General features: G+C 46.0%; 1 protein-coding gene across 2 annotated transcripts in view; it reads right to left on the bottom strand.

Moving 5' to 3' along the window:
* The window catches only part of LOC139931718 (formin), a 51,188-nt gene extending 24,982 nt beyond the window's left edge, over positions 1-26,206 (bottom strand). Inside the window, exons 1-8 of one of the 2 annotated variants that reach the window (XM_071925309.2) lie at positions 24,610-26,206; positions 17,193-17,359; positions 11,714-11,834; positions 9,545-9,606; positions 7,061-7,619; positions 6,880-7,027; positions 4,894-5,035; positions 47-134 (exon numbers count right to left, since the gene is read on the bottom strand). In XM_071925309.2, the coding sequence (XP_071781410.1) occupies positions 47-134; positions 4,894-5,035; positions 6,880-7,027; positions 7,061-7,619; positions 9,545-9,606; positions 11,714-11,834; positions 17,193-17,359; positions 24,610-26,206 (2,884 nt within the window). Of the gene's footprint in view, positions 1-46; positions 135-4,893; positions 5,036-6,879; positions 7,620-9,544; positions 9,607-11,713; positions 11,835-12,118; positions 14,680-17,192; positions 17,360-24,609 lie in introns of those variants that run through there. The other variant, XM_071925308.2, reaches the window with a different exon arrangement.
* Positions 26,207-26,462: the final 256 nt, after the last annotated feature.

The raw sequence follows: 26,462 nt of genomic DNA, 5'->3' as shown, positions 1-26,462 counted from the left end.
ATATGCTGCCAGACAGTCCTGCTGAGAAACAGAAAATATTCCGCACCTTGCTGAATGTCCTTCATCTCCAGATGCAGGCTGGATATGAGGATGCCAACTGCTTGTGAACGCTTCCCATCCAACAGCTTGATGATCTAAGAAGAGAAAAATCCAAAAATCATATTGTGAAACTAGTAATAGGATTAGTATTAATAAGGTTTCAAACCATTCAAACCATAATTCTCATTTGTTCAGAAAATTAATTTAATGCTTAAATTTTTCAGGATGAGTCTTTATTTAAAAAACAAAATAAAAAAAACCCATTTCAAAACTTCTGAACCACCGACAGACTATAGCCTTATCTTTATTATTATAATGTAGCTTTCAAATGTCAAATAATCATATTGTCAATCACTTCACACACCTGAATTCTTAATTAAAATAACTGCTTTTAATCACACTCTATTTCAAATTCTACCCTTGCTTTCTTTAAAACAATGTCTCCAATTCAATTACTCAACCGATGACATGAAACAAATTGAGGAACAGATTGGGAATGAAGAGTTATTTTCTGCTCCGAGAGGCCGGTAGAAATCACTTAGTCACTTCCCGGGCCGGGGAAGCAGATGATAGATGATGAGGGAGACAGGCTGCTTGAAGCCCCAGTCACACTAACTAGTCTGTGAATCCTCTGGATTGACCCCCAATGACCAGACTAATCAACACACGTTGTCATAACCCATCACCATGACGCAGAAGACTGGGAAATGCGAACGCACGCACATGGCTGAGACACACTTTGCCAAGTTACATCGGGCCATGTTCGACAGAGAAAGTGCCCCCTCCAGTTCCCCAAAGAGCATGTGTGATATAATCAAAAAATATCAAGTCGCAGTGAAAGTACAAAGGCAAAAATGGCACCATAAAAGGACAGTCTAGAAGAGCAAGGCAAAAAGAAGCAGGGCTTTTATAACAAACTATAAATTCACAGGATTTTTATTTGTGCCTACACATGGTCACAATTACTTATGACTGAATTAGCCATAAAGCCAGAGAGAGTTTTGGCAAGGTAAAGCCCCGCTCTAAAAGTTAATGTGTCAGGCTTCTTCATTAGGTATTACGGCTACTGGGCTGTCCAGTGGGGAACTGGGGAGCAGAAGCCTTAGAAGTGGGTATTGCATTACAGGGCGTTAGTGGGTGCCATGCTGCTTCCAGCTCTATTACCTGGATCACTGGGGATCTCCCACTCTGGGGACTTGAGACGGCTGCCCAGAGTACCAGGCTTTCCCAACACCTCTAATTAACCACTTTGGACGGGCCACACTAAAAGCGGCCCAGGAACCCTTCCCGCTCGCTGTGGCTCCAGAACTCGCCAATTAGCCTAAACAGTTAACTTAATGAGAAAAGACAACTGATGCTGGATGCTTGGTTTCAGACACGCAAAGAGCCAGAGTGAGCAAGTTCGCCTTGCGATGCTGATGCTGAGACTGAGACTGGTGTCAGGTAGACATCAATAGCTAACAGCTCCCTCCTGTGGACAGCGGGAGAACATCTCACCCGGAACTGGTTACTCAAGCTGAAGGCACTCCGGGGCTTTCATTTGATAGAGCAATGGACACTTTCATATATAGATAGGTCAAAGAGATAGGAAGGGGAGAGAAGAGAGAGAGAGAGAGAGAGAGAGAGAGAGAGAGAGAGAGAGAGAGAGAGAGAGAGAGAGAGAGAGAGCGACAAAAGCAAATAAAGAAAGAAAATGATAGAAGGAGACTCTGGGAGTGTCAGTGGTTTGAGCTGTAGCAGGTGGCTGGTGTTAGGCGGGGTGGGCAGGGTGCTGCAGGGTGCTGCAGGTTCAGAGCAGAGCAGATAGTTTACACAGCCGTGCCGGAGCAGCCGGCCCGCTCCATGGTGACTGTCTGTCTGACTATCTGCCTGGAATCACCCGGGGAGATGTTACAATAACAAATGGATCAAGCCTTCCCATCAATAACCACCTACGATACTCAACATCCTCCACCTCACCCGGCGGTGTTAATCTTACACCCACTCTCCCACGTCATAGCCAACGCTTCAAATATGCCTTTAATAAACGCATGATGATTGCTCATAAGTCATTCCCAACGAGCCATGATTCTAAACCAGTTAAGGCCACTATTTGTTTAAGGAGATCTGCGGTGTATAAACTTGATACAGACTTGATTTATGTGGGTAGAGGAAATTGCCGTTTTGTGTTTACCGTGTTACCGATGTGCATATGCGTACACACACACACACACAGCAAACGCAACAGCCCTCATAACTCACTTGATTTCTTCATCTCCTCTCCTAATCTGCCCATCCCTCCCTCTCTCTCTCTCTCTCCAAAGGCCCCCTCATCCTCGCACCCCGAATGCACCGACACGCGCATCCTCTCCGGCTCGCAGGCCCCCCACAAGTGCCCCGTCTTCATTGCCTCTTCTACCCAGCGGGAGTGAAGCCACATGCCTGCAATTATAGCCCCGGTCCGGTCCGGTCTGGTCTGGTCTGGTCTGGAGCGGGTGGGAGAAGGCTTCTTTTCCATGTCATCCCCTCGCCTTTGATATGGTAATCAGCGGAGAGAAAGGGCTCCAGAGTAAACAAGTGCTTTGATTTTTTTGCATGGCACACATGATAGAGATTAACTCACTCATGTAGGCATCGGCTACATCCCCCGAGTTGAAACTTTTGGCGTGTGGAGTTGTCGGAGAGTGGGGAAACGGCTCATATGCATAATGTACACACACATTCCATTCTCTCCCACTCGTCTCCTCTCGCTGAACAAAGCCCCGGGCTGCGGCGTTGCCATGATCTGGCAACACTTTCTGAGCAAGTGCGTAACGACGCGTGAAGACGTACTGTCATTGCACGCGTGCTCACACACACACACACGCATAAACACATACACATGTCTATGCAAACACACACAAACACACAAGGCTACATCCATAGAAACACAAACAGACACAAACACCATAATTGAAACACACCCTTCCCTCGCACAGATACATACACAAACACGTACACACAAAGATCCACTGGCAACAGAACCAGTGAACGGCTATTTGGTGCAGACGGACAGGGAGTGTGTGTGTGTGTCTGCTGTTGGTAGAGAGACCTTTGGCTGGTCAGATTCTGCAGAGAAAGGTTATACAGCCACACCTCCTGTCCTTGGTCCAGACCGACAGCCCAGTCTCAGCTTGGTGGCTGAGTGACAACATTGCTTTCGCTCCGTTTTCTTTCTTCTCCCTCATCCCCCTCTCCATTTTCACCATCCAATTTGGCTTTACTCCCCAACCGTTCCACTCAATCCATCGCTACAAATCGATTCCTCCTCAACTCAGTGGCATTTAGTTTTCACCCCCACTCTTATCTCATCCTCCCCATCCCCCCAAAATCTCCTTCCCCCCCTTTATCCTCCTATACACCTTCCCTCTCTCCGTCCTCCCCCACCGATCAACCAGCTGAACTTCTGGGAAGCAATCGTAAGTTGATGATTCAGATGATTTCTCTTCGACTCAGAATATAAACTTTTAGGGATAGAAAAATGAAGAAGTAAACAAGTAACTTTTATTATGATGACCTTTCCAATGAGCTGGGCTGCCAAGTGGGCTGAAAACAACCATGCCTTTGCATATTCGCTTTCACTGTGCCGTCTCCCTGCGTAATCGTAGAGTTGGACTGCGACCGCTCTCGCTGGCCCTAAACACAGACCTTCGTATTATGTATGAGGCTCCTCTATAATCACAATACTGAGGACAAAACGTCTAAACACAGATATCAAATCATGGGTATCCAATATACAATATCTATACTGAAGACCATACAGGGCCTTCTCTCAAATGAAAACCACCAAAGCAAATTCTATGTTATACAGAAAGTTCCTTCAATGATATGAATTTGTTTCAGTAGTGTTGCATTAGTGGGGTCAAACCTCTCACAGGCTGACGTAAGCCTAGACAGGAGACAGTTGGCAGGATTTGTGTCTGGATGTGGCTGTCTGAGTTGGATCAAATGTTGGAACGATTGCCGCTTCAGAGTGACCAGACTGGTTGGAGAGTTGTAAGGATGGAGACGAAGGATAGAAGAACACATGGACACACACACACACACACACTGTAGCCCTCTGGAGTGGACTGGAGCCTTAACAAATTGATCAGAATAGGGGACGTGTATGGATTTAGAAGGGACAGTCTGGGCCAGTGGCCGATTTTTAACTGCTTGGACGCCACAGTAAGGACCATGAGGCAGCCAGACCGCTGACACAGCTCTGGCTGCAGAAGAAGTGCAGAGTTGCAGCATTTGACTTGACATCAACAAGTGTGTCTTTGCTGGGTAGGGGAAAAAAATGGTAGATCCAATGCGAAACATGGTGCATGAACTCTTAAACTTGACCAGCATGATTTTGAAGCTCTTCCTACATTACAATCCTGCACAGCTAGGTTGGCTCGTCATGAAAAGGCCAGGAAGGAGTGAAGTCATTATAAACTGATAGCCTGGGCTGACCCAGTACAAGACCTGGCAACTGCAGGCAGCAGTCCGGGGGAGGACATGAGGAGAGCCGAAATCCATTTCTTCCTGGTACACTTTGTGTTATTTCTTGCTTTGATTTATCATTGAACATGACAGCATACAAAACCCTTCTCAAAAGGAGCTAGATAAGAACGCATGCTACTTACGTCCGCGGGTGGCTGCAGTAAGAGAAAAGAAATGCCTACGATAACTATCTGTAAAGAAACATAAATATGTGATTAATTGCACTACTGTCATTACCGTTATCGCTGACAGTTTTAAAATGGATGGAAAGTCCAGCAGCCCTCACCCATCACTTTCCAAAGAGCACTCAATGTGCTTTCTCCTAAATGAGTGCAGAAAGAGGCTGAAGGAAGCGGCTGAATGTACCTTCTTGGTTTTGGCTTTCTTCTCGTAGGTGTCGGACAGCGGCTTCTTCTTTGGCTGCAGTGTGGCCTTGGAGAAAAGATCCTCAAACTCCGTGGTGTTGACGATGTCTGGCTCCTCCAGAGAGCCCCACAGCGTGTTGTTGCTGGAAACAGATTGATGATTGAAATCTGTGATCTATATTACTACTTGTATTTCAACATAAAACCATGCATCACAAATTGAGGTTGAAGTGATGACAAGTTGATCACAGTTATGGAGTGGAAACAACAAAGTTAGTTTTACTCTATTTGAGATAAACAAATTTTGTAGTCTATTTGTAGAAACTTATTTGATGTTTATTCAACCTGCCGAGTGTTTATTTCCATTCTCCATTTTGCTGTACGACAAATACTTGGCAAGAATGCCCCCTAAACCAGACCGAAACATCTACTTTTAAAAAGCAACATTTATGAGCTAGGTGATTAAAATAACAAATGTTCGCATTGTTTCAACAGTGCAGAGTTTAAGACAAGCTTGTTTCTGTAATAAAAGACCATTTCCAGCAAATGAATAGGAATATGGGAGGCAATGTTGTGTTTCAGCAGTTGCTGAGTAACATGGAAAAAGCAAACAGAGGCAGAAAGAGGAGGTGTCCCGAGTCAAGAGGATCTCAGAGTTCAGCGCGCCTCCGCTAACTACACTATCCACGTCTCTGTTCAGTGAGAGTCAGACATCTAACCCTCTCTGCTCTTCTCCTCCCCAGCTCTGCTAATGAACGGGACGTCAGCCGCACCCGTGATCAACAACCAAACTCACCCTAAAGAAAGGCTTTTTGACAGATAGCGTCCATAAAACGCTGTACGTCACTAATTATTGAGTTAGACCTTTTCTTTTATCATTCACACATCGCACTTGTGCTTCCAGCTTATTGTCATGTGTTTATGTCTGTGAAGTCATGGGTCTTTGGCAGGTCAGCCTCCCAAAGTCAAGGACCATTTACAATGAGCAAGAGAAGCTGGACTCCGCATAGCAACACAAAGGTTGGCAGGCTCATCATGGCTTAAATACCAGAACAATCAACTGCATTGCCAGTGACTCAATTAGGGTCAAGTAAGTCAAATTGTTTCTGCTTGCTGTTGGCTTCCTATTGCAATGGTGAAAGTATTTATCCGGGGCGGCCAAGAGGCTTTCTGCTGAGGACATAATGATACTGTCCCAAAATCCTCCCTTTGATTTCACACTGCTCTCTGAAGGAGGAAAACAACTCCAGTGAACAGACCCTGACTCCTGCAAACCGTGGAGGGAGCTAGCTTGGAAAAGTAAATTATATATAAACCCCAAGAAAGCTTTCCATGCAAGACAACTTTCTAATTGACCATATTATGCGTTTAATTGAATTTGAACCCCCCTAAAACCTCTGTTCTCTTTTCTTTATGCAGCTTCCCTAAAAAGTCTCTCCTGTACGCTGCCAACTGTACGTCGTGTTTCAGCTTACACTTATACACCTGGCACCATTTCAAAGCTTACAGTGTTTCCCCTCATAACGCAGAACCTCACACCATTAACACAGATCACACAGTTGATCCAGCTATAGTTAAACATCTGACCCATTTAATGCCCCTTAACTTGCCCCTTTACTGTAAAATTTATAGCTGACATGAAACTGCTGTGGCCTAGTCAGTCAGTCCTCCAGTGCCGGCCAGGACCAGAGAGAGTGCGAACCACAACTCGACTTCCCCCCACTAATCCAGCCATGGAAATACAAGGCCATAAAGCTGGAAGCCTGGCATCCAGAGGCAACAACCACAGCCACTGTAAATGGGCTGGATAATCCACTTACAATTACAGAGCATCTCAACCGGGTCCCTCAGACCGGGGAATCTCTGACATATCTCGGGACTGGGGTGTCTGATTTGAATGTGAGCATGGGCAACAGCTGATAATGATAATGCATGGCATGATGGCTGTGAAAGTGCAATGTGAGCGGGTTTCAGCGCCGTTACATACTTATTGTCCTGGATCTGTATCCTGGTCCAGTACAGGGGCTTCATGGGACAGGCCGGCTCGATGGTGGGCTTCCGCGGGGCCTTGTCCGCCTTCTGACCGAACCCGAAGCCGAAGCCCCCCATGGGCGGAGGAGGTGGCGGGCCACAGCCTGGAGGGGGCGGAGGGGGAGGCGGGCCGCAGCCTGGAGGGGGCGGAGGGGGAGGCGGACCGGCTCCAGGTAGGCCAGGAGGCGGGGGAGGGGGTGGAGGAGGCGGTGGGCCACCGCCGGGGAGAGGGGGAGGCGGAGGGGGCGGCGGTGCTCCCGCGCTGCCCGGCAAAGGGGGAGGAGGTGGGGGCGGCGGTCCTGAATAGCCTGGCAGGGGAGGGGGAGGAGGAGGAGGAGGTGGAGGTGGAGGTGGTCCGGGAGCACCAGAGGCCGGTTCAGCTTTGCCCCCCAGGCTCAGGCCGATAGTGTCCAGGTTGAGTTTCTTAGGCACGTTCTGGGTGGGGCTCTGGGCGGGCCAGCCGCCCTCGCCCTCGGGGGTTTTGATGAAGGTTTCCCTGTCCGTCTGGACGCACACGTTGCGGAAGGCCTTGGGCGTCAGGTCGTCTTCGGTGGACACGCAGGCCTCGCGGACCTCACGCTCCTGACCTGCGTTGTAAGACCGGTCTCTTTGCATCTTGGCGATGACTCCCTCCATCCGCGACGCTGAGACGGCGTGCTCACCTCGCAACTGGAAGATCTGGAGCTCAAAGTCTGCCTGGAAGGAGCGAGAGCCACAACAGAATGCCAGAAACAAAACCAAAACTAAGTCAGGGCATCAGAAACTGCAGACTCATTTCAATGCATGTAAAATGACCATAAGATAGTCGACTGCAGGTTTCCTTGAATGAACTTGGAGGACATTGTATGATTATCCTTATGAAATGAAATGACATGAATATGGCGTCTCTTCACTGAAAAATCTTAATCACATCAAAATGATCTTTGCTTTGTTTTTCACTTAATTTCCTTTTTTTTTTTTTCTAACCAAAGTTAATAACTGGCTACATATTGAAAATCTGCTAAGCTCAGTGTTCATTTGACATTTCAAACAATGAAAAATAATCCAACCAAAGGGCAGTATTGATTTGAGAGGAAAAGGAAATTGTTTTGCAATGAATCTTACATATGTTCCTTATTAACTTGTGGTCAGTTAGAAAGTGAATTAGGCACGTTCCCATCCTTTCCCATGGCCCAACTGCAGTCCATGTTTCTCAGTGTCAGTATCGCTCCTTTAAGGGTCAGCGTCAAATGAAAGGCTTTAAGCAGACTCAGACTGAGAAACCCATCATTTCTGAGTCCAGCTGACTTTTCAAGAAAACTTTCCATGAAGCAATTTTTGTTCAGCGTTATACATTACGTAATATGTCTAGCAGCATGTTCTTTTTGTCTTCCGTGGGTATAAGTTTGACTCTTGATCAACTTGGTAGAGAGAGGAAACTAAACAATTAGACCTGTGAGAAACTGTTTCAAACTTTAAGTTAGTCCACCTTTCCTGTAAAGCCTCCGCTGAACAAAACACTGCCATCTTCAACACAGAGTCGGAGTGAGCTTTCATGTTGGAGTGATTTCAAATCACAGACCTGTGTGTGTGTTAATAATGATCTCCTCATATCAAAAGAGGAACTGGCAGAGGTAGAACATCTGGAAGGCATAATATCACAGCTACATATTCTAGGTTTGCATAAAACATGGCAAACAAGATGGGTGGCAAGCATACCTAATTATATCCTTCTTGTCATCAGTTAGTACTTAATTAGTACTTAAGATTTCACTTCTTGAAATTTTTACTATACTATACAGTTTAACCTTATAACACTATATAGTTTATAGTTGCATTAAGAAGAATCTGCCCTCAGTTAGATGAATATATCTTAAATCACTGAAATAATTGAATCAAGTAATACCATCTTCAATGACTAAATTCAGCGACTAAAAAACATTTAACTTTTGGTATAAAAGTGCTGAATGTCATGTCAGTCATGGATCAGGACATCAGCCCACTATTAAAACTTTGATTGTTAAATATGTGTCACATTCTGTGCCTTATTTAAGCACTGTAATCTTACACACAAATTCCATTATCATATCATTTTGATCTGTCCTATACTTGGAAAGCACTCTGGGAACAGGGAGAAGAAAAGAGAATGGACTTCATTGACAGGTTGACCAACAATGCACATCCAAAAGTCAACTAGCAATTGCAAACAGCCGTGACATCTGATGGGTTTAGAGAGCCACACTGGGTTAGTGCTTGCCAGGAGTTTGCAGCAAGCCAGCCACTGACTTAAGATTTCATGTTTACTTAGCGCCATCTTGTGTAAGGAGAGGAAAACTGCTATGATTGACTAGATGTTCCACAAGGAACTCAAAAAAGTAATTGAATTTCACGGACCTCACACACTGGAATTGCTGTCACATTTGTATTGCTAAAAATGTCTTTAGTGTATTTCAACTCACTCTAATATTGTATACCAGAAGTGCATGTGTGCACCTACTGTGCTAATATTTGGTCAACATCCAGCTGAAGGAACTAGTCCGTCCTCACAGGGACGCCTGGGCTGATTTTCTCACGTGCATTATTAAATGTTTGCAGTCAGTGGTGTGTTTCAAAATGTTTGCAGAAGTCATATGACGACTTACATGTAACTTCTCCAACTCTTCCTTGCATTCTCTCTTCAACTGCAAGAGGGCAGCCTGGTGCTCTAAAAGGAGGCAGAACAAGGACAGTCACATTACAACACACATCTTATCTGTTGGCACATAAGTCTAATGATCATGGCCTCATATGCATTGGAGGGATTAATTTTGATAGGCCGTCCATGCAATAATCTCAACTCATTGCTAGGATTTTATTGCATTGACATAGTGAGACAGATTACATATTGTGCCATTGTGGGGATAGAAAATGATGTATCTGTGTAATATTCTCTTAGTAACTATTGTCTGAAGGATTAGCATACTACCAATCTGATTTACAAGACAAGATTTATTTCTGTCTTGACTGGCAGAATTCTACTGAAGGGTGGGTCACTTTCACTGTAATGTATTTCCAACTCAACCAACCTGTTTTAAATTACACAGCTGGCTAATGTGAATGCTTCAGTAATTTGTTCTGTTGTATTACAGAGTGCTGCCATAAAACAAAACATTAGTCAGGCCAACACACATAAAGCAAACAAGTGCATCCATTAGTATTTATAAGCTGTTAAAGTGAAAAACTCAGCCTAAAACAGAATTTGTGTTAAAATGAATAATTGGGAACATGTATAACTTCAGGCTAAAATCCAGAGAACCAAGGCTGAGTTCCCACTGAAACACCTGCAGCTGCCCCATGGACAATAGACTGGAGGCTGACTTTATCAATTCATAAAATAGGCCTATTTGTTTGATCTTGGGCTTAATTTCACTGTAGTGTTACTAATGAACTACAAAATGTGCCCGTTTGCCCATTAGGTTACTCTGGATATTGTCATTGTGTCTGAAACATCTGCCATGTTCTGTCTATGTGGCAACTACAGGATTTGTCTCTTGATTTGAATTGATTGAGGATTTGACTATTGAGTTGTGGCTCTCATTTCTTGTTCTTGTTTCTTGTTCATGTTCATAAATCAAGACTGAAATGTCCAAAATCATAGGAATAAAATGAGATTCCGATTTAGGATAGATTTACCTTTTAACATATTTCACTAGTAAAGAATTAGCTAGGGACCCACACATGAACAAGTTGTTTAGTGACATATTAGTATGAATCTGAAAATACAATAATAACCTTGCTGACTAGAAAAACCACCATACACAGTATTCATAATATGTGATTTCACAGATGCTAATGCATTATCATAAATGTGTCGTGAATTAACAGCCAGGTATTTGAATGAATATGTACACACACACACACACACACACACACACACACACACACACACACATTCTATGCTGTTTTATCTATATAGCCAACAGTCTGGACCTTTGCTCTGCTTTTCTAATTCCACGTGCTACTCTCCTAGACAAAGATAAAGCCTGATCCTAGACTGACAACCACCAGAATAGTCCACACTAGCTAGTCTTAATCCATTTTCCGGGATGAACACCACAGAGAACATCCAGGACAGCCACACATTGCTGTTGCCACACATTGACCACTTTTAGGCAACACAATATCACTGCACCCAGAACATGAAAAGAATGCACTTTTCTTTGTAACTCAATCAGCCCATTGACACTCATGTGTGCTTTTAACCTATTTGTGTGTCTGTCCACCCTTAGAGTACAAGATGGGCCAAACCTGGCCTGCTGCCCAGAGTCTAAAATGTTTGTACCTTCCTAAGACCCACACATGCCACCCTGAGGTGCCACAAAACAGCTCCCACACAAACAGCAGCATTAGTGTAGAGATACAGCTTCACTGTGTTCTTTCTTTAGATGGATTTAAAGGATATCTTACACCCTGCTGCTGATACTCTGCATGGTTTGTCTCACTTTCCTATTAGATCAGCCAGCAAGATTAAGAGTTTTGCGAGTAAAGTGTCTGCTCGGGGTTAAGAGGGTGGTGGCTAAGGGTCTATTTTTGTTTCAGGGTGCAGTAGTGAGAAGCAAATAAGGACAGATCGAGTGTCCTTACAGGTACAGGAGAATTTCCATCCAGAGAGATACCATTCTGTGATAGAGGCACTGGCCCGTATCAACAAAGCCAATCAGTGTATGGTGTGTCAGTGTCAACTTCATCTGTCAGCATTCCTGGTCTGAGATGTAAATACAGGCAACAGAGTCCATAGCTATGAGCTCCAGTTTGAAGCTCCAGGTTCTCACCTGCCTCGGTGTACCTGAGCCCCACCTTCTCCTCCTCATCCTTGGGCTTGGGCGGGGGCCAGATGGCCTGCAGGCGCCCTGGGGTCCGGTCCTCGCTGTCTGTAGGGGATGTGATCTCAGTCTAGGGGGAGAAAAAACATGTAACATCATGAGTATATACCCGAACAATGAATTGACACCGACACCTAGAATTAGAGCAGATTTTCTCATTATTTGTCTTTCATCTGCTCAAGAAAGCATAGAATACAAACCACTTTCAAAGGCTAGCATCATTTACACCCTGTTCAGGTGGGATTGGATATCCATGAGATCTAAATTTCTAATCAGCTATGATATGATGAATCAAGCAAGTGCGGTGGTATGTGGTATAGTGATTTGAAATGATATCGGGGTTTGACTACATACATTAGCCTCTGTGGGACTTTTGAGTTCACTGCCAGGAGATTTGGAGGCTCTCTCAAAGATAGACTTCAGATGCTCCTTCTCATTCTTCACTTTCTTTTTCACGGCCTCTAGATCCATAGGTTCTGTTGTTTCCTTTTTAACATTTTTGGGACCAAAGATGCTCCTGAAGGTTTCATAGGCTAAGTCCGTGGTTTTCTTTCTTCCAAGTGGGGTTTCTGGGGCTTGAGCTTTCTCCATCACCCCCTCTTCTCCAATCTCAGGCTCCATCTGTCTGGATTCAGGAGGAGGATCCTGCCCATTCTTAGACTTGTTTGTCTCATCTTGGTTGACTGGGCTGAGCAGCTGATTGAGCTGTCCCAGCACATTGCCTTTAATTTCAGCCGCTGGTTTGAGCTCAGTCCGTTTTTTGGCTGGAGTGGCTGTCATTTGTTCGGGGAAGAGCTTGGCTTTGTTCACCGTCTTCTTCAGGTTGAGCAGGGCCAAGTCAGCGTCCTTATCCCTCTGCTTGATCTCTGCCAGCGTCTCCCTTTCCTCCCCCACCGCTCCCTTCTTCAGCACCCGCAGCCCACTGAAGAGAGCTGGCAGCTGGAAGGAAGGGGCCGAAGAGAGCGACGTGCCCCTGGAGGGGGAGGAGGTGGAGGAGGTGGGAAGGGATGGCACTGGGGATGGTGCATTTGTTTCTGCTGTCCTGGTGGCAGTCGTGTGTGGCGGACTTTGGGGCGAGGCAGGAATGGCACTTGGCTGAATGACAGCTGGGGACTCTCCAGAAACAGATGACAGTGATGTGGGTTGCCTGAACCCTGAAAGCCGCTTTGTCCTACCGATAGTGTCCGACTGCTCCTCCGGGACGAGGGAGGCCTGGACTGAGACTTCAGGTGTCCTGGGGCTGGAGGGGAGAGAGGAGGAGACCTGGCTGGAGAGAGGCTCCCTACTCCCCTCTTCAGCCACAGCCTTCTGCCCAAGTGCTTCCCCCTTATGTTCCTTGTCTAGGTCTTCTGTCTGCTTTAATGGAGAGGCGGTGGCAGCATGATCAACTGCAGGCTCAGAAGCCAGAGGTCTTGAGGTGATGGAGGGATAAGGCACAGAACAAGAGTCTCCTGCAGCACACATGTTAGTCTGATCTGTTCCCACATCTATGCTGCTGGGGCTAACGGCTGCTTTGTCAGTTGTGTTCATCCCCGTCTCCGTTGTTTGCACATGCCCAGGCTTGGTGGTGGTGTTCTCCTCAGCGCTGCAGCCATCTCCCCGTTCAGAAATAGAGGAGAGCAGATCTGTCCTAGAGTTGTTTCTGCTGATGGACCTGGCAGTGTACAGAACAGAGCTGTCCTTGAGGGATCTCTCCACAAGACTGTGTTTTCTAAACACAGGCAGCTGGTAGTCTTCCTCTGCCTCAGTGGCATCTCTGGCAAGACTAGTGCAGGGCAGCTGACCCGTGTTGCCATCACTATGATCCACTGTATTACTGTCCCCCGCAGGGAGGAGGGGCCCCCTGGTCCCAGTGAGCGTCCCTGATTGGGTAATGCTGCTGAGGGCGCCCTCCTCATCCTCAGTTTCTGTGTCGCTATAGGTTTCCACCATAGTGACCTGGACCAGATCTGGGTCAGCTGAGGTTGTAGGTGCTGCTTTACCTCTGTTGTTAGACTCCTTGCAGGACTCAATTTCCCATGATTCATCATTCTGCCCTTTATCACAGGGAGCTGCCACATCATCCTGAAGCATATCTCCTCCCACTGCGAGCTTGTTGTCACTATTCAAATTTGTAGCAGCACCTTCAGCCAGAGTGTTCTTGTCATCAGGAAGCTCCTTGAAAGATGTCAACACGGCCGACTCCACTTCTGCCTGAGAGGCAGACTTCTCCCAGGTGAAGATACTGGAGAGCACATTCATGAAGGAACCAGAGGGCTGCTTCCCCTGTCCATCTGAGCTGTTACTTACACTGTCCATTTTTACTCAACCTGTGGCATTCACTGAGGGCTAATAGAGGCAAACTGAGCCAGGTAGCAGCTCCAGCACAGAGTGTCCATTGAAAATGTCACAAAAGGTTCATCTCCCCACCTCCAGCTATCCAACCTGCTCCTGTTCCACCTCTACCGTTGCCTGGGAACAAAAAGCCTTTGTGTGGACAAATTCCCTCAGCTCCTCTTACCCTCTCCAGGAGAGCGACAATTATAACAACACTATCCTTTAATCCTGTTTAGCTACATACAACAAGGTTGCATATAGTAGACTTTCTCTATATCACATGCAGACTAGTATCTACTGTATATTGTCAGTAGTACGGTTCACTTTTCTCTGTGCGAGTACAAATCCGCTGATGTTCTGAGTGAAGTCACGCTGTTCAGTGGCTGGAAGCATGTCCTGGTATAATCTCCCTGGGAAAGCAGGAGGAAGGAGTTCACCCGCCTTTCACAAACGTCAGAAAAAGTTCCCAACTATTCCGACATGTTCAGGAGTATTGTCTGGAGAGTTGCGGGCTCTCGCTGTGTATGTGCCGGTATAGAGCCTGGAGTCAGCGACTAAATTGCTGTGCTGGCATGGGTCTTTCCTCTTTTGCGTGTGTCTGTCTCGGTTTACAGGACAGCCCTCTATGCTGCTACGGGTGTGTGAGAAAAGCCCCTCAGGTTGGAAAAAAAACATGCCTCACTGGTCTACCCAGTCTGGGCCCGCCTCCCTCCCACCCTGCCTGGGAGGGACCTGTAGCGGCCGGCACCACAGGTGTCTGGTTACCTCTGCTCACTTCCGTAAAATGGCTGCCCGAGGTAACAGTGTAAACACAGAGGGAGAGTTAATCTTTCCCTGGTCAGGTGCATAGACAGAGAAGTCCTGCCCAGCACTGCACAGCTAAGTGGTGAGCAATTACAATGCAGGGCTTAGGCCATGGTGATTAGTCAGTCTGGCTACTGCCAGCTCTAGCTAACACGCTAACACTAAAACCTTTTGTGGTCAGCAGCTCATGAACACTCAGGCAGAACAGGAGTGAATTCTGATGGAGAAAAATGACATTTTGATTCACTCACCTCAAGCATGAATCTCAATATAATCTTGAAATGAAAAGAAAATAAGGAGCACAGGCAGTGAATGCTTCGATCTAGAATGGTAGTTTTGTTTTGAAGACATTGTTCAGGTAAGAATTTTCTAAGAAGGTTCCAAAAGTTTAGAAACTTTGTGTGTGACAAGAGGCATTTGCACTGATATGGAAACAGGGAATACCCAAATAGCTTTTATGAGAAAATACTTCAAAGCTGAACAAAAGCATGCTCTAACTCCTGAGAGATTTACATATAAACGTGAGTGAAGAGAGTTCTGCAAAGTGCTGAGTGAAATGCAGCATTCTTCAAACCATACTAAGGCCATGGTTGCCCTTAGCAACCAAAGGTCACTCCTCCTGAATGCATTCCTTCAGACTGCCTGATTGAGCACAGTCCAAGCCAAATCTACTATACAGCACACTTCAAACTTTTAAAGAGTGCTTTGTAATGTTCTTAATCCAGTTTTGTGATTACATTTCATATCATTCGTTCTCATATGCATCATTACATTTACCCAGTAGTTACTAGCAGTGATTATTCTGCCCCTCATCAGAAGTTAAAGCAAATCCACACATAGATGGGGGCCTCTGTAGCCGCAGCATTAGGTTATGTAAGACTAGTGGTGTATCTCATACACATACAGCACAGTAAATCCCCCGCAGAGGCTGTACTACAAAGAGCCACTGCTGATAGACAAGGCTGAGATTTGACACACACTGGCTCAAAATAGAAAGCAAACAATTCCCTTACAGGTTGCAGGTCATGAAAACACTGCAGATCTAAAAAAAACAGTACACCAATGGACTGCGTCAGCATCACATGTGTCCCTTTGTGTATTGAGCTGTTACAACACAGTGCCACTGAGAATGCATCATTGTAGAATAGAGAAGCATGATTGTTGTGTTTCTTTGAAAGACGAGACAAGAAAATGGATGACGCCAAGACGGTGACAATGGAGCCACGCCACGGGTGTGTAAGATGGTTGACAACTTCATAATGATCCACAGTGCCTAATCCTGTTCAACACAAGAGATGAGAGCTACATTTATAGCATTTTGTACTGGCATGTTAACTGATGGAGGTTGGGGGTGGGGCAGTTATTGTGTCCTTGGAAAACAATACTTTGGCACGCAGACACACAACCCACCTACCACCACACCCAGATAATCAGTCTCATAAGCCACAGGTATGAAAGCCACGTCCTAGCTGCCAGATAGCATGAGGGAATCTGGACAGACTGAGAGACAGTAATAGTTTTTCTCATCATTCTGCCAGACGCCAGATGCCCGGTTAGATAACTTATGACATAATATTATGTGGCTAGACTGGATTGTAGGGGAAAGCGTGCTCGACACTGTATTGTTTGTTCCCGACTTATCTGTGGAAGTGCTTCAGCAGTCGTGCTGCAAAGACGCCTCTCACTCAGCCTGTTTATTTGCCTCAGTGAAGACTATAAACACCTGGAGACAGCAAACAAACACGAGTGGTTTCTGCGTGCGTTTGTTTGGAAGGCACACATACTGTAGGATTGCTTAAGTCACATGCCCTGTAGTAAACAGGGCAGTTATTTTCTATTGCAATCTCTGCTCAAAAACAAGGAGAAAGCACACTAATTATTCTGTATAACGCGATCTATAGGAAAATAGGTTACAGAAACGTTCCAAGTAGGCCGAAAGAGAAGGTACGATTTTTCTGTCTTTGCTCTGAACAACAAACGTTTGAGCAGAATGATTTCAGTCAGTTTTGGCTTGGGACCACAGTCCACAGATTAGCATCCTTGGCCTGTTAATACATTTCTAAGAATTCATGATCAGGTGGTTGAATGCCTGAGTGAAGAGAAATCCTCATGGGTCACAGTCCCCGAGGGAAAAAGAGTACGTTGCTCTGGGTGTGAAGATAAACATAAAAGAACTACAGCTGATATTGATCTTCAAAGTCATACATGTGTCCCGAATTTCCCCACGGGGATTAATAAAGTGATATCTTATGTGTAACATCTACAGTAACATGTGCGGGACTGAATGCTGGTGTGTGTGGGCCCTCACCGTGCAGTCCAGCTTGGGATAGTAGGGCGTGTCTCCGATGATGTCATCCTCGGGGGGTGTAATGCGCAGGAAGTCCAGGTGATCGGGGCGTGGGACTCGGGACAGGGGCTCCTGGGGGTCATCGCCGTCCAGCATCCAAATGTCATCCTGACGCAGGAGGGAATCCTCTACAGAAACAGACACACACACACGCACATACATGCACAATTAATGCTCTATGTTGTGCATGACGTCATAACATGGAATAATTACAAAAACGAGCATAACAGCATAATTGGTGTGATAATGTGTAAAACGTGAATAGCACTGACTGAGGAAAGTTATTTTTCTGTGTAACCTGTATGGATAATAAAAGTGGGCTGAGGTAGAAAGCAGGCATCACAATCTTTTAGCATCACAGAGGCAGAAAGAGAGACCCCTATTTTGCTGCAGGCTGGGGAACAGATAGCTATTTTTATCTGCACTTAGCCAGCCCTCTTCCATCGTCAACACCAGCGCCAAGCCACGCTGATCCAATAAGGAAAATGTGGCTGTAGAGCACTGGTCTCAAAAGCAAACGCCACAGTCTGCTATTGATTTATACACAAGACACATTTACTGGAACCGAGCCACTGCATGATATAACTTAGAGAACGGTATTGCTTGGCACTGCCACTACAAAATCAATGGCAAAATCAGATAGGGGTGTGTGCCTTGTGTGTGTTTTCGTGTGCCTGTGCGTTCAATCATCCGATGACACATTCATTCAGCAAGGAGAGTAATGTTTTCATGGGGGAGGCACAGGGCAAATAGACATACTTCACTGAGAGAGACTGCCCTCTCCTGACCACTCTCACACACACACACACCATACCATCTAAGAGCCGCTTTACCCAGCATGACACCAACCACTCTCTGAAGACCGCTTACAAAACAAGGCTAATACAGGATAAAAGGTATATCTTAATATTTCATAGGACTCCCCCCCCCCCTCCCTCCCCCTCTGTATCGTGCTTCATCTGCAGCAGTATGCTGGGGAGGCTGGACTGTACACTTCAGAGCGACTGAATTTCCTAATTTACTGTGACACATTGCAGACGCAGCCCGACCAGTAGATTGCTGGTGTGTTTATGCCCATAAACAAATCGCATGGTATTAGATTCAGGAAGCAGGCCTGTGCTGTGGGTGCCATCGCCAGTGCAGGAGCAGAAATCTGGTGTGGTTTGTTCTCTTGTTGCAACCTACTATAAGTCACTTGTTCACTGCTCATGTGTAACAGACACATATTTCCTCTACATCATGCCTTGATGCATGCATTCATTCACTTTCAAGAGAATCAGTCATGCAAGAAAAAGACACACACGTATATGGGGCAGGGAAAGTGATGCCAAGGAAGGAGGAGGAGGAGGAAAAGGAGGTGGAGAGGGAGGAGAGAACATACAGAGCGCGAGTGGGAGGGGGGGAGGTTACTGATCTTGAAGCTTGGTGACCTCAATTTCCTCCGGCTGTAAGACAACACCAGATGAAAATACTGCTATCACCTTGACCTCTTTGGGTGGAATTATGAGCTGGAAACTGAGAATCACACTTCATTTCCTGCTCGATAGGGTGTTAAAATCTCTCATAATTTTTTGTATGTATTGAGTATCTTTGAATAGGGCGTACAGTATTACTGCATTATTACACAGCAGTCTTTTCAAAAGCATTGAAAGTCCCCTTGAATATATCCCCAGAGGTTGAGTCTTAGCCAAACGGTTTCAATTCGGTTATTAGAGCCCACACACAAAACTAACTGGGGGGTTCTTGCCAGAGCAGAATAATACTTCATTGAAAAATGAAAGCATTGGAATTCAGTTTGAGTATTCAACGCAATACGTCATTATGAGACAGCAGCGAGGCCTGCAGTGCCTCCAGTGAACTGGGAGTTGGACAGCAAAGAAAAGTAGGATTAGATTAATAACTTTTCATTATGATAATGCTGCGCTGCATGGTCCCGCAGTGGGAAATGCTGACTGGAGGTTGGGACGGCTCCAAATGCAGAGTTAAGCCCACTCCAGGCCAAGCAATCTGCTGATCAGAAGCAGTAGCACTGTTCTCTCCTCACTTCCAGCTTCATTTAAAAGCTTACAGGTAGCCAGATTAAAAAGAGTGATAACAATAACCATATCTTACCACCCCTGGCGCAATTATTAAAGATATTAAACAGATAAACAAAGAAGAACACCCATTGAGATGTGTTTGCTATAGGTCTTCATCCCTCCTCAAACATCTAAATATTTATGGTTAAACAGCTTGAGGGCTTGCTGCCCATGCTCCACCTGATTTGACAGGCAGCCAGTCAGTCAATTAAATATGTATAAGGTGGCCCATGCTGCCACCATCTGGACAGGGAGGGGAAGAGCGGCTCTCTGTGTCCCTGTGGACAAACTCACTGCAGTAAAGCTCTGCCTCACTGTCATTGTTGTACTGTAGGAACAACACTCAGTGGAGGGGAGAGTATCTACCAACTTGGTCATTTCAGTGACTTTCACCAAGGCAATGAGATAATTACAATATGAAAAGTAAATTAGTGGTAAACACTGCTGGACCTTTGCCTTTACAGCCTCCTAGCTAAGAATAACACTGCATTGTAATAACTGTAATCAGATATGGAGCAGAGGCCGCTAGATGCATTAGGTAATGAATCTAACTGCATTTGTTTGCGCTCTGAGATCACTTGGCAGTTGATTCATTACTCTCTCTCTCTCTCTCCCCAACACACACACACACTCACAATGAGCTTAAGTTAATTGGGCCTGGGGAAATCTTTGCGCTCATTCCTATTTAATCTTCTTCTCTGCTACTCTAGCAGCCGAGAGTGAATCAAATTGTCCGTAGTTTAGTGAATATTGGGTGCAGCTGCGATTACACTTGCCTTTCTCTCTGGGGACAAACTGTATGGTCAAACCGATCGACCCAACCCAAGACAACACCAGTCACTAAACATATTGTCTGGATCTATACACGTACTGCGCTGCCCTTCAGCAAAGTCACTCTACTTTAATAGAGTCTTTAATATCTCAGACATCCACATACAGGTGTGTTTCCTCAGGCCAACCTCTGTGTGTGTGTGTGTGTGTGTGTGTGTGTGTGTGTGTGTGTGTGTGTGTGTGTGCGTGTGTCACCAACACAGTAGACCTGCAGGTGTTGACTGACAGTGCATTAATACGACAGTGAAAATCAGAGTGTGTGAAGTGAGCAGCTGTCAGACAGCATGGGTGTTTATGTGTGCGGGAGTGAAACAGAGACTAAGAGGTTTTGTACCAAGCTGGGCCGGGCTGTGCTAGGTATGATCAGGTTAACAGAAAAAGAATCAGCATTTGTTGGTGGTGGTGCTGTTCAAAATCTGTCTAATATCTGATCCTGACAGGAGAGGTGTTGTCAGCCGTGACGGATTAATCCACCTGTCACTCTGTCAGCTTGTCATCCCTCATCCACACAGACAGCTTTGTTAATGCTGTATTGAACACTGTATGAAGCTGCAATGAAACTGCTAAAAGCAGAGTTGTTTGTCAAAACCTGAAAGGCAGCCATGCCGGTCAACAGACCAAACCCATATTCTGTCTCTTTTATTGTCTACAAGCGGCACTTACTGAACCGGATTATTGCTTTGATGTTATTACTATGGGACTCCTAACATCAAAGCAAGGCCAGGCAAGGCAGAAGCGCATATCCTTTGCATCAATGCAAGTATAAATACAGAGAGCTGGCACCAATTACCAAAACCACTCTACCTCCTCCCACAGTGTGTTTTCTCATTCATTATAAAGACACACACACACACAGAGCTGTGCCCACAGTCCAGTGCCCTATTTCTCCCACTAAAAATCCATAACCTCATCATTCAAATAAAAGAACTGGGCCCTGTGGCGTGATGAATGCATCTGGCAGCCTGCACCCCCCTCCATCACTTCCGACCAGAAGGGAGGATCATAGACTTTTATATAAATCATGAAAAATGCAGGATTTATAAATCTCCCGGGTTCTTGCGCGCCTGTCACGGCAGTTTCTCCAGGCAGCCTCGTTGGCTGCGTCTGGTTGTCAGGCTGGACGGTTGACTGACTGTCAGTACCAAGGTCCGTGTAAGCAGGGCGGCCACAAGCGGAGACTCGGGGAGAGTGCTGCGGTACCCTGAGGGCGAGAGCAGTAATGTAGCATGACATGATGCTCACAGAGTCATCATTACTCATTTCAAATGCAGAGCTGAGTGAGAGGCAAGGGAGCTTCTGACTGGGAGACGAGAAATTTGGTTGGCTTCACTTGAGTCCACTGGTGTGTTCATGGGACAGTGACAAGAGGAAACATACCTATGAAGCGATCATATTGAAAACTTTATTTTAATAACATATGCAGGCCATTTCCATTCAAAAGCACTGTGATCCAGTGTATCCAACATTTGCCAAGGTGCTTGTGCAGCAAAGTAACACATTACAGAAAACAAGTTACAGGTTATAAGAGAGAGACCTTTGTGCTCTGTTTCTCTGGCTGTCATATGCAGCTTAGACCAACAGCGTGAGAGAGAGCCTAGTTCTCTTAGCCTAGTTTTGGCAGAATCCACTTCATTATCTGAATAGAGCTGGCCCTTGTCCTCATTGGGCGGAGCAGTGTTGCATGGCAGTGCACTTTCTGTTGAATGACAGTTAGCAGGGAGAGCCGGGCCATACAGACAAATGTCGACTCACTCTTGCACTGATCAGTTTCATATGACCTTGCTGGAGCTTATTGGGTAATGTGATTAAGGTACCACTTGCCATATCGCAGACAACGAAATAAGTAGGGGATTGAGTGAGTGCGCGTGTGTGTGCGAGTGCGTGTGTGTGTGTGTGTGTGTGTATAGTGGGTAGAGAGGGTGGGTGGAGTGGAGAGTGATTTGGGTCACCCCCCTCAAAAAAAAGCTGTTTAATACAATAGGACAAACAAACAACACCTCTACCATTATATGGGTTTCAGAGGAGAGAGTTAGAATGATAGACAATGATTACAATCAAAGTATCTACATGCAAGACAAATACAGACATATACAGACACACACCTCTGTAAATGCATAAAGTATGCCCTTAGACTGCAGTGCAAAAGCATTAGCACATGAACTAAACAAGAAGATGTGTTCTTCTAAAATTAACATTTCCATCAGCATAATCAAGCCCATGAATAAGCACTGAGCCTCAATAGGACAGCACAGATTAAAGAGATAGGATCATAATTAGTAAGATATTGGCAAACCATGAAGGGCGAGGCTTCACGCTGACCCACTTAGCCCTTTTGGCTAGAGCCTGTGATGGCCATTTATCCGTGTTAACATTTGAAGTGTATTTAAATATTAAGCACGAACAAGGGTGATCTAGTTACCTACCAAGATGCAGCAAAATCAACAGCGGGATTAGCTTTGAGCCTTTACTGTGAGGGCTGTGCAGAATACAGCATGTGGACCGCATGATATAGGCAACAATGTAAGTCTATCCTGCTCTTTCTGAGTTATTTACAGAGCACTTATTGATTCAACATGAATTAAACAACACACAGTATCTGAATGGGGCATAGAGAATTTACCCAATCTCTCCTGGGAGAGATAATACTACCATCCTTATCAAAAAGCAAAGCTCATAATCAAATTGAAAGCGGGGACAATTTTGACCTCTGAAAGAACATGGGATTTTCTAAAAACGGATGAGGTGGAGTCTAATTCCAGACAATGTGGATAGTTGTGGGTACTGTCTGTGTGCATGTGTGTGGGCAGACAGGGACAGTGTCATTATTTCAATGGGAACTGATTCAGATCATCTCCACATGAGTAATACTGGCCTCTCTATTACCCCATGTCCACCAGTTGGCCTAGCTCCATGTAAGTCTGCTCCATTTCTCCCTCCAGCTGTTGCTTTGTTGAGCTGAGCACTGATCGCTAGGTTGGTCGAGCTAGTATTGGACTACGACATAAATACAAGACAGATACCCCGAAGAGCTTCTTTGCAACATTCTTAAAATAGCTGCTTGCTAATTGCTGGTCTTATTATAGGTATAACTCTCTGATGTAAAAAAGGTCCACTGTCCAACCATTATTCACAGTCTAGCCTATTAGTAAATTACACAGTCAATTGAAGGCCATCTGTCTGCTATTGCAGTTTATTTGTTGTAGCATCAACTTTGGTTGCAGTTTGGATCTTGTGTAGTGATTGCATGGATGGAATATCAACTTAAAGCCATGTTAGAGACCTCTTCCAAAGATCAAAAGACCAGAGGTCACAAAATGGCATAACAAGATGTCCTGGCTACAAACTGGAAAGGAGCAGAGAGACTAGCCCCTGAGGCTAGTGAAGAAGAGAATGGTTGTTGATGAAAAAAAATATCCCATTGAAAACCTTGACCTGAGCCTTGTGACATTTCTATTGCTTTCCAAAGATTATATGTTTCTCTGTGTGTTTTAATCCATTTATTCTGTCATTGTGAAGCATGAGATGCAGCCTATTAGGCCAGATTAAGAAAAGAGGCCTGGCAAGTCGGAAGTTCTGCACATAAGGAAATCCTAATCCCTTTTTCTGTAACCCTTGTGCCCGTTGAGTCCCTGATCCTTTGTCATTTTCCTGTGAACTGGGTAGGATGTGGGTTTAAGGGAGGGGTAGCAGATCCCTCAGAGCACAAATTGGAAATGCTTCAGTTAACATTGTGTTCATGAGAACCCTGGTGGGGTCAAACTACGTGTCAACTTTGTTTCTTTGATCTGGGACACTCCCACCAATCCCTGCCTTCCCTGCGGCGCCGAGAGAGTTAAAGTGGATCATCAGCAGAGAAACTATTCTCAGGCCCTGCTTGCCCCTTGTACAACTCTGTTGGGTAGTTTTTAATTTGTAGTCACATGTCAAGGCCAAGGCAAGTAGCCTACACACCAGTCAAAACCTAAACAGGACAAACTGAGATGTTTTGGCAAAGAATGCCTATGAATTATTGTTATCATTTTCATTGGTCTAACTAAGTTATTTAGTGGGAAATACAGCAAATAGCTGGAGTGGCAATGTAAAACTCCCTGTGCAGAAAATGTTGCTGTTCGATAGCTGCCATGCTGCAGTAATAGCTAGAGCATTTCAGCAACAACCTCAAACAGTGGGTCTGGCTGGAAAACTGCAGTGGTTAGGTGCTGAATGAACACACACAAAACCACACACACACACTTAAATCTCTCTCAAGGCATCTCTCTCTTGCTCCATCTCACAACTCACTTTACATAACAGCCCTTGCAATCCAGCATCAATGATGCCAGGTGAAGGCTACTCTCTGACAAATGCATCATGCTACTAAGAAGATAAAAGCACTGATGTCAACATTAATGTCAAGGCAGGCGGTTACAACATGAATTAATGTGCTCAAAGAGGGAGGAGCATAGTGATTTTTAATAACACTAACTCACCTGTTGATGTGGAATGGCTGGAGGAATTCCACTTGGAGTTGCTCGGCTGTCTGCTGAGGTTCAGATCCAGACGTGTGATAGTCCGCTTGTTGCCATTCTTGTCGATGACCTCAGTGATGACTTTGGGTTCGTCTCCGTTACTAGAGCTGTCCCTCTCGTGGTCCACGTCCTTGTCGGATAGCAGCACGATGCGGTGGTTGAGCTGTGGGCTGGTCTGCTTGGAGGATAGAGGGGACAGCACCGGGGACATGCTCTGGAGGCTATTGGAGGCAGGGAAAGAGGTGTTGAAGACTCCAGCAAGAGAGGGTGAAGAGGGGCTCTTTGTGTGGGATTTGGCTGGGGAGGAAGTTTCAGTGGTGTGGGACAGGGGCAACCATAGCCCCTCAGGGTGCTTGTTACCTGCCTTTCCCCTACTGACTCCCAGGGTGTAGTCTCTGCTTGGTCCTTTCCAGTCTCCATAGTCTTGCTGGCTGCTGCTTGTCCCAGGCTGGGGCATAGCTGACCCAGCCCTGTCTGGGCTTGAATGACTGACATGCTGCACTCTCCCATCCACATCCTGCACCTTGGCCACCACCCTGACCCCCATGTCCCTCTGGCTGATCTCCTCATAGAGCTGCTGAGCGGACTTGACTGCCAATGCGTCCTGGGGTAATGTCTCTCCCGGAGAATCGCACCTCTTAATTGGTCGAAGGTTGCTCCCACTTTCCCGTCGGGTCAGACCCTCCATTAAGCTGCAAGATGAAGACTCAAAGCCCAGGCAGAACTCACTGTCAAACTCAGAGAGGTCATTACAGAAATCCAGGTCAGGGTCAAAGGTCCGGTTGTCCTCCATGAAGTCCCAGCCCTCACGGGTGATGTGGAAGGGCTCCTCCATGGGCAGGATGGGATTGCTGGCTGCACTGACATAGGAGCCAGTTACTGGGGTGTCGGAGGTACAGAGAGAGGCCAGCCTCCCTGGGATCTCCTCCGCTACCGAGGCAACAGAGATGGACACACTCCCCTGAACAGAGGGCTCAATGGATGAAGACTCACTCCTAACTTTCTTCTTCATCTTACTGTATAGGAAATCCTCAGCACTGTCCAGCTTCTTGCCTCCCAGCTTCTTCAGCTTTCTGCTCTTGGAGGTGGCTCTCTTATTCTCCGGAGATACCGTGAGGGAGTGCTGATAGTTGCTGCTGCTGAGAACCTGACCTCCAAGGTCAGCTTCTTGACCCTCCATGTAATCCGGGAGCTTCCCATCCTGGTTGCCCATCCTGACCCTGTTGGCGCAATCCCCGCACAGCGATAGGAGATCAGCCAACAACTGGTGGTGCTCTGCCGCCAGCCAGCAGAGCTCAGCAACAACCTCCTTTGTTGCCTGCTGGGAGTTGAGGAGTTCGCTGGAGGAGCCGGAAGACTGGCCTCTTTGTTCGGACACTGTGAGATCCTCCTTTCCCCGGTCATGGTCATTATCGGGCCTTTCCCAATGAGGGGCGCGGCTCTTGTACTTAAAGCTTGGGGCCCGCCCCTTGGGCAAATACAGGCTGATGTTGCTAAGCTCACGGATGGGTGCATAAAGAAGCAAGACGGTGTGTGTGCCCTCCATGATGGGCGCCATGTTAATCACTCAATCACTCTAATTAAGTGGTCATTCCCCAGACAGTGTGAGGGGGCTTGGACTGCAGAGGAAGAGCCTGAAGATCTCTGGCTGTTCATCACATGGCCTGTCCAGCTGTCAGAGAGAAAGGATCTCCTTAAGACAAGTAAACACACAGCTTTGAGTCTGACTCTGTAAACACATGTCCAATAAACAGCTGTTAATCACTCCTGCTTTCATGATACATAGTGACTTCTTGGTCTCCAAACGCCAAATA

This window comes from Centroberyx gerrardi, chromosome 17 (genome assembly GCF_048128805.1).
Source record: "Centroberyx gerrardi isolate f3 chromosome 17, fCenGer3.hap1.cur.20231027, whole genome shotgun sequence".
Lineage (NCBI taxonomy): Eukaryota > Metazoa > Chordata > Actinopteri > Beryciformes > Berycidae > Centroberyx > Centroberyx gerrardi.
The sequence above is the reverse complement of the archived record's forward strand: the minus strand, read 5'-3'. Positions and strand labels throughout refer to the sequence as shown.